The sequence below is a fragment of the Sceloporus undulatus genome, chromosome 6 (genome assembly GCF_019175285.1).
Source record: "Sceloporus undulatus isolate JIND9_A2432 ecotype Alabama chromosome 6, SceUnd_v1.1, whole genome shotgun sequence".
Classification (NCBI taxonomy): domain Eukaryota; kingdom Metazoa; phylum Chordata; class Lepidosauria; order Squamata; family Phrynosomatidae; genus Sceloporus; species Sceloporus undulatus.
The window spans coordinates 153,608,147-153,622,167 of NC_056527.1; the positions used below are offsets into that span (position 1 = coordinate 153,608,147).

General features: G+C 41.8%; 2 protein-coding genes across 2 annotated transcripts in view; both read left to right on the forward strand.

Moving 5' to 3' along the window:
- Nucleotides 1-648: 648 nt before the first annotated feature.
- LOC121935465 (cytochrome P450 1A5-like) lies at nt 649-3,356 on the forward strand. The gene is made up of 5 exons (XM_042477022.1): nt 649-1,146; nt 1,334-1,468; nt 1,562-1,685; nt 2,003-2,089; nt 2,918-3,356. Exons 1-5 carry the CDS (start codon nt 1,140-1,142, stop codon nt 3,222-3,224), a joined length of 660 nt encoding a protein of 219 aa, XP_042332956.1. The 5' UTR covers nt 649-1,139; the 3' UTR covers nt 3,225-3,356.
- A 6,707-nt stretch (nt 3,357-10,063) lies between these two features.
- The window catches only part of LOC121934028 (cytochrome P450 1A5-like), a 44,290-nt gene continuing 40,332 nt past the window's right edge, over nt 10,064-14,021 (forward strand). The window contains exons 1-2 of the mRNA XM_042474004.1: nt 10,064-10,072; nt 12,868-13,015. Of these exons, the coding sequence (XP_042329938.1) occupies nt 10,064-10,072; nt 12,868-13,015 (157 nt within the window). The remainder of the gene's footprint in view (nt 10,073-12,867; nt 13,016-14,021) is intronic.

Genomic DNA, 14,021 nt, shown 5'->3' on the forward strand with positions numbered 1-14,021 from the left:
AAAAAAGTGGAGGACACATGAAAAAATTTGCTGATTTTTTAAAAAATCTAAATATAAATGCATGTTTCTGAGGCTTCTATAGACAATTGCCCCTGCGCGCGAGAGGCCAAAGGCCCCAGCGGCAATCGGCAGCACTACCAGGCTGGGGCCGGTCCCAAGACCTCACCAGGCTGCATCCAGCCCGCAGGCCGCAGGTTGCCTACCCCTGTTCTAGAGGAATAAATTCTCCTAGAACATGGCTACATAGCCAGAAAACTCCACAAAAAAACTTCTTTAGATATTTGTAGGCCCTTCAACATGATTCTGTGATCAGCCTCTGACAGAAGTTGACCATAGAGTTATGCTGGAGAACTTAGACGTTCCTAGAGAAAACACTTCTCTAGGCATTTATAGGTCTTCCACCATGATTCTATGATCAGAGTCTTGCAATGTTGACCATAGATTGTACTGGATGACCTGGAGATTCCTAGAGAAGTGTTCTTTCAGGTAAAAAGAGTAGTGTTTGTTTATTTGCAGTTTTCCCCCAACCGCAGCAAATGTGGAGGAACCACTGTATGAAGTTTTCTTTGGAAGATTTGTTCAGAGGAGGATTGCCATTGCCTTCCCTTGAGGCTGAGAGAATGTGACTTAGCCAAGGTCACCCATTGGGTTTCATGGCAAAAGGGGAATTGTACCCTGGTCTCCAGAGCTGGAGTCTAACATTCAAACCACTATGCCATGCTGGTACAGAAAAGATTTAAGGAAGGGGAAAATACAGATTTCTAGTTTTGGGCACGACATATCAAAATACCTCATCCACTTTTTAAGAAAGTGAGTTTTTAATGCAAATGCTCCTAGAATCCTCCATTCAGGACAGAAGATCTGTAGTCCCAAAAAGTCACCCTTAACCTCTCCTATGTTCAAGACCAGAAGCATCAGCCCAGGGATAGATACCCATGGGAGGGGAGATATTTTTGGCTATATCTCCCCATTTCCAGCATCCTGGGCTCTAGATAGTCATGTCCAATTTTGGTGTTGGTGATGGTACGTATGTTTTGGGCTCGATAGTCTGCCCCCAATTAGATTTAAAATGGAAGAGTGTGCTCCCTTGAAACTTCAGTGGTGATGTTGTCCATTCTGGAGATTATTTTATTTTGACCATGGAGGGCTTTGGTCATTTTGGGAGGCAGCCGGAGACCTTAGTAGGCTGTACACATCACTTGGGTGACCCATTCCTATCCCTGTTCTAGTCCTGTGTTGTCTACTCTGCTTGGCAGCCGTGCCTCTGAAGTCTGAAGGCTCTCTCTTGATCTTCTACCTGAGCGTGGACAATCTCAAGGAGAGATCTGTCCATGCACATCTGTGTTTGTCTTACGCTGTTATGTGACCTTTCCTACAGGTTTTGATACAGTGACAACCGCCTTATCTTGGTGCCTCATGTATCTGGTCACCTATCCAGAAATTCAGAAGAGAATTCAGAGGGACATAGGTAAACCCCAGTCCTCAGTTGCAGATTGAAGGCATCCTTTTTTATAATGCTGGAATGGATACCAACCATTGCCTCTTTTCCCTCCTCTTGCAGACCAGACCATTGGTAGGGAGAAGACACCTTGCTTGTCAGATCGGACCTTGCTGCCCTACGTGGAAGCCTTCATTTTGGAGATGTTCAGACTTACCTCCTTTCTACCTTTTACAGTCCCTCGCTGGTAAGCTCTGTTATTCTACAAGTAAAGCTCTAGACTTTAGGGGTGCTGTCCAAGGTGATGAATTTACTTTGGGAGTAGAGTCCAGTGCACAGTGCCTTTAGAGCTTGGTCTAAAACCCAAAGTGTTTTCTCCATTCACATGGGAGCCATGATGGCCAAATTCCAACCAGGAGAAATGAAGAAAGGCGTTCTCTCTCTTTCTCCCTCTCCCTCTTTTCAATTTCTCTCCCTTTCTCAATCTCTTATCTTATAAGTAGTGTCTCATTTATTACAACCTGCTGCAAAACCTGAAATAACTCCTTTTTTGTTTTCCTCCAGTACAACCAAGGACACCTCCTTGAATGGCTTTTTCATCCCGAAAGATCAGTGTGTCTTTGTCAACCAATGGCAAGTCAACCATGATGAGTAAGTGGAAAATCCAACAGATAAGCCTCTTTCTTCTTTCACAAAATTGGTGAAATTTCTGACAATCAGAAGGGTTCATGCAAGAAAGACAAGATGGTTATTCTTCTCCTCTCCATCGCGAGGATAAGATAGCACCCAGCACCATGTCTGAAAACACCAGGCCAAGTTATGGATGGATGAAAGCCACTGGAGGCTGGTGGATCCCATATCCGTGGGGCAGTTTATTTTCTTCAGATTTTAGTCCATACTTTAAAGGAGTGAACCCAATTACTGAACTCTTTCCCTATTAGAGATACAGTTCCTGGGGCAAATTTCTTGAAGTTCAGACTAAAACTCAGAATGGCTTCACCATCCACTGACCTGGAAGCTACCAACCATCACTATTCATGTGGTGCACATTCCCCACAGAGAGGAATGGGGAAGAGGCTCAGGAGCCAAGGAATTGTTGCTGTAGCCCTCCATCATTTGCTGCCTGAGCCAATTGTCTCACTCTTCCTAGCATTAGGGCCAGCCCTGGTAACCGGACAAGCTTTTGAGATGTTGCAGACTCTAGAAACGATGGAGCTAGATGATGGAGTTGACCAGATGTCAACCTGACAGTAAGGGCCATTTGACAGTGGAACACACTCCTTCCTGAGATTGTAGTGGAGTCTCCTTCCTTGGAGGTCTTTAAGCAGAGGCTGGATGGCCATCTGTTGGGTATACTTTGACTGAGAGTTCCTGCATGGCAGAAAGGAGTTGGACTGGATGGCCCTTGAGGTCTCTTAAAAACTCTATGATTCTGTGATAACCTCTAGCTAATACATGTGTCTCCTCTTTCTGTTTCAGGAGGCTTTGGACCGATCCTTCCACCTTCAGCCCAGAGCGTTTCCTTTCTGCTGATGGGACTGAAATAGACAGAGCCAAGAGCGAGAAGGTCTTGGTCTTTGGACTGGGGAAGAGGAGGTGCATTGGGGAAGTCATTGGTCGCTGGGAGATTTTCCTCTTCCTGACCACTTTACTCCAGCAGCTGGAGTTCACTGTGTGTGAGGGAGGGGTGGTGGACCTGACCCCTGAATATGGAATTGTAATGAAGCACAAAAGGTGTGAGCATTTCCAGGTCCGAAAGTGGTTTCCAGAGGAAAGCTCCAAATGAGCTTCTGTAGCCTGTGGTTGCATCTACATTGTAGGAACAATGCAGTTTGACACCACTATAACTTCCCTGGCTCCATCCTACAAGATCCTAGGATTGTAATTTTGTGAGGCCCTAGCACTCTTTGGCAGGGAAGGCTAATGATTCCCTGTATTGGGAGAAAGGCAAGATATAAGAAAACAACAACAACAACAACAACAACAACAACAACAACAACAATTGACCTTGTAAGCCTACGAATCCCAGGATTCTGTAGGGTGGAGCTACCATGCCTAAAGTGGCGTCCAACTGCATTATTTCTTCAGTGTAGATGCACCATGGGAGACCCTCTCTTCTAGAGGTGAGCAGCCTTTGGCCTTCCATATACTTCATACTACAATTCTCACAATCCCTTACTATTATTGTACTGGATGAGTCTGTTGGAAGATGAATTCCAACACTACTTGAAAGTCCAAGTCTTTGCTTTATTTGAATATATTCCTTTGGGTTCTCTTTAACTGGCTATATTGAGATTGGGGTGTTAGTTATATTTTGAAGCCGTCTAAGAAACAAGCTCCTTTAAATGTCATTGCAGCATTTTATAAACCTAGCTGTTTTTCTAAATTAAGAACAGATAAATGTGTCCCCCCTTTTTCCTCATTTTTCTAACCTCTGTATTCATTCTGTCCTGTTTTGAAATCAGTTTGCAACTTAAAAATAAACTATGTACCTTGACTGCTTGTGGTCTATGAAAGATCATATGGCTATGATGAGATGTCTATGTGATGGGATAAACCTCCACAAAGAGTGCAACTGTATCAAACTAATTGTTGTATTATTAAATATCATATATAATAAATACTATATATGAAAATTATAAATCCTTGTGTCATATAATTTCCCCAAAAGTCCAAAGCTTAAGTGATTCTGAAGGGGAGCATGGATGTTGATGGGTCTTCAAAACAATACAGTGTTTTTGGAGCGCTTTATTGCTCAGGTGACCAAAATGGTACTCTAAGGAACTCAGTTTAGATAATAATAATAATAATATTAATAATAATAATAATAATAATAATAATAATAATAATAATAATAAATTTATATCCCACCATTTCAAAATGTCTTGTCCATTTTCCCACAAATGTGAATGGCCTTTGTTCTAAGCAGTAATAAATAAATGACCATTTCTCCACAAAGAGATGGGGTGGATAAAACACACCTGTTTCAATAGAGGTTGGGGTATTTTAGCAGGTCTGGTCTGCAAAATGAAATGAAATAAATATATATATTTTACCAAGCCTGCTACTGGATTACAAAGTCAGTTCAATCCTACACAGTGATACATTAGTTTGAAAGCACACTTCCTAATCAGTCTTTTTGACTGAATGAAAATTACTCTTGCACTTGGAAGTCAATTTTCAGCAATTGATGTAAGCAGAGAACAAAGGCGGAAAGTGGGAGGAGGAAAGAGAAACTGGGACATTTCAAAAGCAGCTGAGAAAGTGGGATGGCAGAAGATTAATTGGAACTGTCCCTACAAAATTAATCATAGAATCATAGAGTTGGAAGAGACCCCAAGGGCCATCCAGTCCAACCCTCTGCCATGCAGGAACTCATAATCAAAGCATCCCTGACAGATGGCCATCCAGGCTCTGCTTAAAGACCTCCAAGGAAGGATACCCCACCGCACACCGAAGTAATGTATTCCACTGTCCAACAGCTCTTACTGTCAGGGAGTTCTTCCTAATGTTGAGCTGGAATCTTTTCCTGTAGCTTGCATCTATTGTTCCTGGTTCTGTTCTCTGGAGCAGCAGAAAACAAGCTTGCTTCCTCCTCAATATGACATCCCTTCAAGTATTTAAACAGAGCTATCATGTCACCTCTTAACCATAGAAGTGGTTCCCAGTCTTTGGTCCTCCAGGTGTTTTGGACATTCCGTCTTAGAAGCACTAGCCAGTTTCACCAATGGTAAAAGATTCTGGGAGATGATAACTGAAAAAGGAGAATCAAAGACTGAGGCTGCACCCACGCTGCAGAGATGATCCAACTTGACCCCGCTTTAGCTGCCATGTCTCCATGCTATGGAATTGTGAGAATTGTAGTTTGTTGTGGTACCAGAACTCTCTGACAGAGAAGGCTAAATGTCTCACAAAATGACACTTCCCAGAATTCTATAGCATGGAGCCATGGCTGTTGTGTTAAAGCAGTGTCAAACTGCATTGTTTCTGCAGTGCAGATGCAGACTGAGAGCCACTGTGGTAGAGGATATTTCCCAGAAGACACCAGTGTTGAAGCAAACCTCTTAAAGTTTTGAATGAGACAGATGCCATCTTGGTCCCTCTACGATAGTCTAATGCCAACCCTTGTCTTCTGACTATTACACATCCTTGCCATAGCATTTGATTGCAACCCAGGAAAGCTGGATATGACCAAAGGGACTAACTTTCCTCTCCTTAATTTCCTGCATAATGACAATGGTAACCACAATAGCCTTCAGATGGTACCCAATGACTTTAAACCACTGAACTTTGGTGCCTCTTCTGCATCTGCACTTTGATACATATGCAGTCATGCTAGAGTTGTTTGACGCTTCATCAGCAAAAAACAACTTTAGTCATCTTGGTTTTAGAAAGTCTAGTGGGCCCTTTGTATCCATTGGAGTTTGGTTCCAGCATCCCCCTTTAGATGACAAAATCTGTGGATGCTCAAGTTCCATTAAAGAAATAGGTAAAATAAAATGGCGGCCCTTATATAACATGGCAAAATCAAGGTTTGCTTTTTGGAATTCATACATTTAAAACAATTGTAAGCTGTGGATGTTTGAACCCGTGGATAAAAAAAATCCATGGATACGGAGGATTGACTGTAACATATCTGAAAGAATTTCGAGTGAACAATTTCTCTGCAAGTCTGCAGGGAAATCCCAACATACATGTCTTTATTAACAGTTCAAATCATTATAATAGGATGGCTGGCACATGAGCCATCTGTTTCTAGTCCCTGTAATTTAATTTACACACCTATTTTTCACAGAATCAGAACCATGTATTTTAAACTGATTTGCAGTTTTGGTGAAGGTTCACTGCATGCTTTCTAATTAAAATGCTATATTTTATATTTTATTTTTACATTCTACACGACATTTTATTATTTAATGTTAATATGTATTCATATATATTATGTTAAATTAGTTTAGTAGAATGTATTTTATTCTATTCTATTAACCTTTATTTATAAAGCACTGTAAATTCTGTGTTAACTGATTGCATGTACAGCGCTATGTAAATTTACAGAGCTCTATAAATAAACATAATAAGAATAATAAGAATAATGTATTAATTATTTTGGTCTGATATGGAAGCTAAGCAGGATCAGCTCCAGTTGGTACTTGGATGGGAGACTGCCAATGAAAGCAATATTTCAGTGAAAGGAACTGGCAAAACCACTTCATGAAGCCATATACCCAAACACATTTTGGTCTTTACCTATGAAAACTACCCCCAATGAAAATCATTTATTGGGAGTGATATCCAAACCCTTCTGCCCCATTCCCATTTTTGTCACTGTCCCTCTGGTGAAAATGGTGTCACGACATCCCTGCACTATATGCTCTCTGTCTGTTTTCTTCTTTACGTTTGGCTCCGGGGAGTAAGGCGAAATCTAGCCAAAAATGCTTTGCATGCAAAGCTAGACAATCATTAACCAAAGTCCATTCTGCCCAGCCATGGATCTGTAAAACGGCTAATGGCCAGCTGTTTTTGACCTCCTTGTGTAACCAATGCAACCATTACTTTTCCTTTATCCTGCCCCTTGTGTATAGGTCCCACGTTTAATCCCTGAATTCTCCAGGTAAGTCTGGGAAAGGAATCTTGTTGTTGCTGTGTGCCTTCAAGTCATTTCTGACTTATGGCGACCCTAAAACAAACCCATCACGGAGTTTTCTTGGCAAGATGTATTCAGAAGGGAGATGCTTTGGCCTTCTTGACCGAGAGAATGTGACTTGCTCAAGGTCACCCATGGATGAGCGAGGTTTCAAACCTGAAAGTTTGAGGTTCCCAACCTCTCCCGAAATTGGGCTCTGCCTTGTAGATTTTGCATGGAGCAGTGGTGCAGGCTAGACAAATTCAAGGGCCTCTTGCAACTATCATTCTGTTCAATGTTTTAGGGGAGCATTTTTTATTTTAGACCTCTATGTTCGTGAGCAGACCTCTCATGGGATCAATGCAATTCATGAATGAGTGCCCAGGAAATGTTTATCCCTCTCAACCATGACCTTAGTAAAAAATAATGTCTCTCATAAGGGAAAAAATCTTTGGAGGTAACTTAATTCTCACACGTCTAGAATAGAGTTGGAAACCCAAGGCTATCATTTAGCCTCCTCCAACCTGATGCCTGAGTACAGTTCCCATCATCCCCAGTCATACTGCGGAGGAGGATGGGAATTGTAGTCTGGGCCCTTTGGGGAGGGTAGGTTTTGAGTAGGCTGCCCCACGAATAATTTTCTTTCAAGGATAGGAAGCCAACATGGCTTTCAACTGCACTTTCTACTGTGGCAAGGAACAGTTTGTAGATATGGAAAGAGCTCCATGCATTTAACAGGAAAAGCTAGTCTCCCCCTTTTGTCCGGGTGAGGATCAGCTTTCTTGGCTTCACATATCAGGTTCTGATCCTGACCTGCTCCTGGCCAGAGTTTGCAATGTTTACTTTTGGGTGACTGTTTCCTAGAATATCAAAGCTTGCAAGGCCACTGGCCATGCAAATTGAAGGATACTGGGAGTCTGGTCCAAAAAGAGTAAGGTTTCCAAACTCCAACCTTGACCTGATGCAACAATAGTTCTTGGTTCTGAGTTAACAGCCACCCATGTGCCAACCCTCAGTTGTATACATAGGACCCTACTTCTTGCTAATGGGTTTTAGCCAACTGTTAACCACCCTAAATAATGGTAGAACTGGCCCTGAAACTCCCCAGGAGATGCATGCACAGTTTTATTTGACTGATCTGTGGCTTTTCCAAGAGGACTTGGTACAGTAACGGATGCCTTGTCTTGGTGCTTCAAGTATCTGGTGACTTATCCAGAAATTCAGAAGAAGATTCAGAGGGAAATAGGTAAATGTCAACCACCACTCACAGACCTGAAATAACATTTTTAGTAGTGCATGCTCTCCTACTATCACTTCCCTTCTCTTTGTCCTGCAGACCAAACTATTGGTTTTTTAAAAAAATTCTTTATTAATGATATAAAAACACATCACAAAAACATTTCAGCCATACCAAACCATTTAAAAAAATTAAACATTAACCCCCATTATGTATACTAAATATACACTCTCATCATACCAAAACAAACCCCCAACAACCCTCAACATAGAAAATAAAATGACTTCCTGAACCTTGTTTTGACCCTTTTTTTCTTTCATGCATTTTGTCCAATTGTCCTTTATTGTACCACTCTCCATTATCCCAGTTAGCTAAAATTATACCAGAGTGAATTCTTTGTACCATTCTGCTATGCTCTCATTATTTGAATCCTTATTAATATATTAATTTTTCTTCTTAATATAGTCAATTGTGTTACTGAGAGACACATAAGAACCTCACATATTTTGTCTCTCCCCAATGGGGAAGGGATTTCTTAGTCCTTTCCTCCTTGATCTCCTTGATCTCATGTTTCAGATATTAATGGGGTACCATCTTGGAAGAAAGACAACCAAGATAGATGCCAGGAGTTACATATGCCCCTTGCCTGCTGTTGGGAACTTGGTGTGATGGGTTATACATCAGAAAAGAGAGGGGGAAATGTGTTTATAAGCAATCATAAATAAGAATTCAGCTCGCCATGAATATGCATCTGGGTGCTGTTTTATTAGGCATTGTTAACTAGTCAGTTCTGACAATGAATGTCTCTGGACTGGATCTATAGTATCTTAATAAAGGTTAAAATCTATAGTTTCTTAATACAGTAAAGGTTTTCTGAGTTTTAATAAAGGTTTTCTGAGTTTAATGTCTCTGGACTGGATCTATAGTTTCTTAATAAAGGTTAAGATCTATGGTTTCTTAATAAAGGTTTTCTGAGTTTTTAACTACTGAAGTCTGGATTTCTGCACTTGGTGACCTGCCAAACATAACAGCAGGATATAGTTTAAATACCTCTTACTGAACCTAAATATTTGACGTAATTGTTGTTACTTTCCCCTCAGCACAACCAAGGACACTTCCTTGAATGGCTTCTTCAAGACCTGTGTGTCTTTGTCAACCAGTGACAAGTCAACCATAATCTTCTGTCTTCTTTGGGGAAATTGAGCTTCTACTGTTGCAGCCAAAAGGGCTAGCTCAGGACAATTTTTTCATAGGGTTTTGAAATATAGCCTACAGCACCTTGTATGCATTGTTGGTCTCTCATCCAAGTACTAACAAGAGCTGACCCTGCTTAGCTTTCAAGATCAGATGGGATCTGATCTTGAAAGGCTGTGAGTTCAAAACCAGCCAGAGGCTCAGGATTGACTCAGCCTAGCATCCTTCTGAGATCACTAAAATGAGTACCAAGCTTCTAGGGGGCAATTAGTTTACACTTTGTAAACCGCTTAGTGCATTGGTAAGTGGTATAGTACAGTAATGTACTTGCTATTGGGGGGAAATTAGCTTACACAAAGCCTCAGGGGAAAGTTTTCCAAGAAAAGCCCACAATAGGCTCACCTTATGGTCACCATGTGTCCAAAACAATTTGAAGGCACACGGTAACAGCAACAACAAGTCTTGTTTGCTGTTTTAAATTGATGTGTTGCTAACTGATGTTGTGTTTTTAACTGATGTTATGTGTTTGTTAATCTGTTGTTATTCAATGTGTTATTCTCCAAGGGGAGAGATGGGTAAGGTAATAGCAATAGCGTTATACATTTCTATACCGCTTAATAGTGAACTCAGCACTCTCTAAGTGGTTTACAATCTGTAAGCCAATTGGCCCCAACAAGCTGGCAACTCATTTTACCGACCTACGAAAGGATGGAAGGTGGAGTCAACCTTGGAGCCCTCTGGGATTGAAGTCACAGTGTTGTGGCTGGAGTACTGGCATTTACCGACTGCGCCACCAGGGCTCCTTCTCATCATCATCATCATCATCATCATCATCATCATCATCATCACAGAGGTAATAACAGAGGTATCTCTTTTTTCTGTTTTAGGAAACTTTGGAAGGATCCTTCCACTTTCAGCCCAGAACGTTTCCTCTCAGCCAATAGGAGTGAAATGAATAGAGTCGAGAGTGAGAAGGTTTTGATCTTTGGATTGGGAAGGAGGAAGTGCATTGGAGAAGTCATCAGCTGTTGGGAGCTTTCAATTTTCTTGACCACTTTACTCCAGCAACTGAAGTTTACTGTGTGCAATGGAGAGGTTGTGGACCTGACCTCTAAGTTTGGACCTGTCATGACGCATAAGAAATGTGAGCACTTCCAGGTCCAAGAGCGGTTCCCCAAGCAGAGCTTCTATAGACTGGGAGATCCTCTGTTCCAGACGTGGGGAAACCTTGGCCCTCCATGTACTACGATTCTTATAGTTCCTTATCATTGGCCATGATGTTTGGAGCTTCTGAGAGTCGATATCCAACCACATCTGGTTGGCCAGATCTCTGCTCTCTGCATATATATTCCTATATCAATTTCCCCTCAAATATAAGGCATATTAGAACTGGTTCTCTTGGCCTCACCCTCCACTGTGCCAGTCAAAGAGTCCTTTCACTGTATACAATTATAACACTGGACAACAGAGGGCAGATGACTACAGAAAATAGAAAGCCTCTGGACATTTGACCTTTTGTCACATCTTTCAGCCTTTTGCTCCATTGACCATGGATTGAAGACTGGGTTGCTTTGCACGCAGACCTAGGCAATAGTTAACCCAGTGTTTGGGATGAAGATACAGGTGGTTGCTTCTGCCAGGGTTGGCATCAGAGAAGGGTCAATATTATGTGCCCAGACAGGAGAGGCAAGAGTTTACCCTCGACTTATCCACGGGTCATAGCAAAATCCATAATTTTGGCCCTAAAACTTGGCCTTGACTTATACATGAGGTTGACCTATAGTCGAGTATAGATGGTATTCCTTGCCTAAGAAAACCCCACGAAGGCACATACACACATGCATTTGGGTCATTACTTATGAAAACTTTTCCCACCACAAAAAATCTTGTATTGGGACTGATATCCAGACCCTTCTGCCCCTTCCCATTTTCATTCCTTGCCTCTGGTGAAAATTGTCCCATCATGATACTCCTGCACTATATGCTCTCTGTCTGATTCCCTCCCTCTTTTTGGCTCCAAGGAGCAAAATGCAATCTAGCCAAAAATGGGTCTCACGCAAAGCTAGACAATCTTTAACCAGAGTCCACTCTGCCTGGTCATAGGTCTGTAAAACTGCTACTGACCAGCTGTCTTTGATCTCTTTCTTGAACCTATTCTAAACGTTCCCTTTTCTTTACCCTTCTCCTTGCTTATAGGTCCCATAGAAGCCCTGAAATCTTCAAATAAGTCTTGAGAAAATTTGTTATCATTGTATGCCATCAAGTTGTTTCTGATTCTGACTAACGGTGACCCTAAACTGAGCATCTTCTGAAGATGCCAGCCACATATGCTGGTGAAACATCAGGAAGAAACTCTTCTAGAACATGGCCACAGAGCCCGAAAAAGCCACAAAAAACTATGAATGCTGGCCATGAAAGCTTTCGACTTTCCTCATATGTTTGGTTCTCCATACCTCTTACCATCCTTGTTGCCTTTTTTTGAACCTGTTCCAACTTGTCTATATCCTTCTTAAAATGAAGTGCCAACTCTCATCTTTCCTAGACCACTGTTTCTTTCCCGAGGAAAAAGAAAACTTCCACAACATTCTTTAGACTTCATTATTTGTCCCATGTAGACATGCTTTCTTTCTTTCTTTCACGTAGGTGTTTTGGAGCTACCAAGCAACCTGTTTAAGCCACCTTGAATTCTAGATCTGGGGGAAAGGCAAGGTATACATAAAGTTAATACAACTAATCATAATCATGTTTAAGGTTTGGGAAGGAAGATGTACTTCATCTGTAGCCATCCAGGAGAGGCAATCCACTCTTTAAATAGTTACAGATCACACAAGGCTGTTTAATATATGAAAAAATATTGCTTGATTTCTGGCCACTTCCATTCCACTCCCTGTCTTTGAATACTCTTTGCAACTCCAGAATTACAGCTTTCAGAGCTACTGATGTTGCCCATACCTTGTCTATACCAAAAACAATCTTGGTTTTCTGGGTACCAACCCTTAATACAGCATCACATACATAGCTAAGAGGGAGACAAAAGCTTGGGAAAACCCCCAAAAGGATAAAGCTGTGATAATAGATCAGACATTAAGGGAGCATTGCACTCCCTCTGCCACCTAAAATCATACTTTTTGCCCCTAGCTTCTCTCTCATAATATGTAATAGAAAAGTTACAACCAACCTCTCCTGGAGTGACCTTAGTCATCAACAGGCCTGTGACTGGCCAATGTGAGATTTATTACCTGATTTCACCCAAATACTAAGAAGTGGAGTGTTTTTATTGGATTTGCTCCAGTTGTTTGTCAGGGCTTGGCTATAAAAGCAATGCTTTGGCTATGGAAGGAGAGATGTCTTAGGTAACCCTCCTTTGGACTCTAGGACATAAAAGGACCTCTCACCTTGCATGAAAGGAAAGCATATAGTGTCCGTTGGTGGAAGACAAACTTCTCAGAATATTCATCCGAAGAGCTGTTAGATCCAAACTGTATTCAGGATTCCAGTTTCTTCTTTCATCTGAGACACACAGGTACTTATTGACTTCATCTGTTAGGACACAATCCTATGTAACTGTTTTATTGTTGTTATGTGCTTACAAATTGACTCCAACTTACAGCAGCCTTGTGCTGAAGTTTTCTTGTACTGAAGATTTATTCAGAGGAGGTTTTCTATTGTATTCTTCTATGGCTTGGGACAGAGTGTGACTTGCTCAGGGTTGTCTTGTGAGTTTCCATGGCTGACCCAGGATTTGAACCCTGATCTCCCAGAATCCTAGTCCAACACTCCAATCCCCACAGAATGGTTAGTCCTTAGTGCTGAGTAGAGCTAATAGTCAAACTGCCTTGCACTGAATAGGTTCTTGGGGTTGGGTTAAAGGGCCTTCTACTGCTTGACCTCAGGCGCCATACAGGGGTAGCAGGTAGCTTCCATGTCAAGCGACAGGTAACTCCACTCTAGGTTTCATTCCCAGCTTGGAATATGTTAGCCAAGGTGCGGAACCCTATTTGCCCTCTCTAAATAGGTTCAACTTCTAGAAAGGATCCTCTAAAGTTAGAACTAAAACCCAGATCAGATTCACTGTGTTGCTGCCTCAGAAGCTGCCAGCCATCCCTGGGCAGCAAAATGTTTTGGGCTTAGTCTATGGCTGCTATATGTCAGAGGCCAGACCTGGGTCTCTAGTTTTCATGGGACATCTCTTGGCCAGAAAGGAGGGTACAAATCCCCCATTTGGAGGAGAGAGGCTCAGTTCTGACCAAGGAGAAGGGGTTGTGTGCAAATCTGCAGCTCAGGTAGGAGAACAGCAACTTGCTACAATTCTGCAAGACTTAACTGATTTCTTACTGGAGCTTGCAAAGACTCTCTGGGGGTCTGTGTACTGTTAGTTACTTAGTTAGGGTCCTCCTTCATGCCAGTCATTGTGGTGCCAGGGCTCACCTCAGCTCTGCATTTACCTTTTGGATAAAAACAAGCAGGCTAAAATATATATACATTCATACTCTTTCTCTCTCAATGGTGACCTCCAAACTGTACTTGGC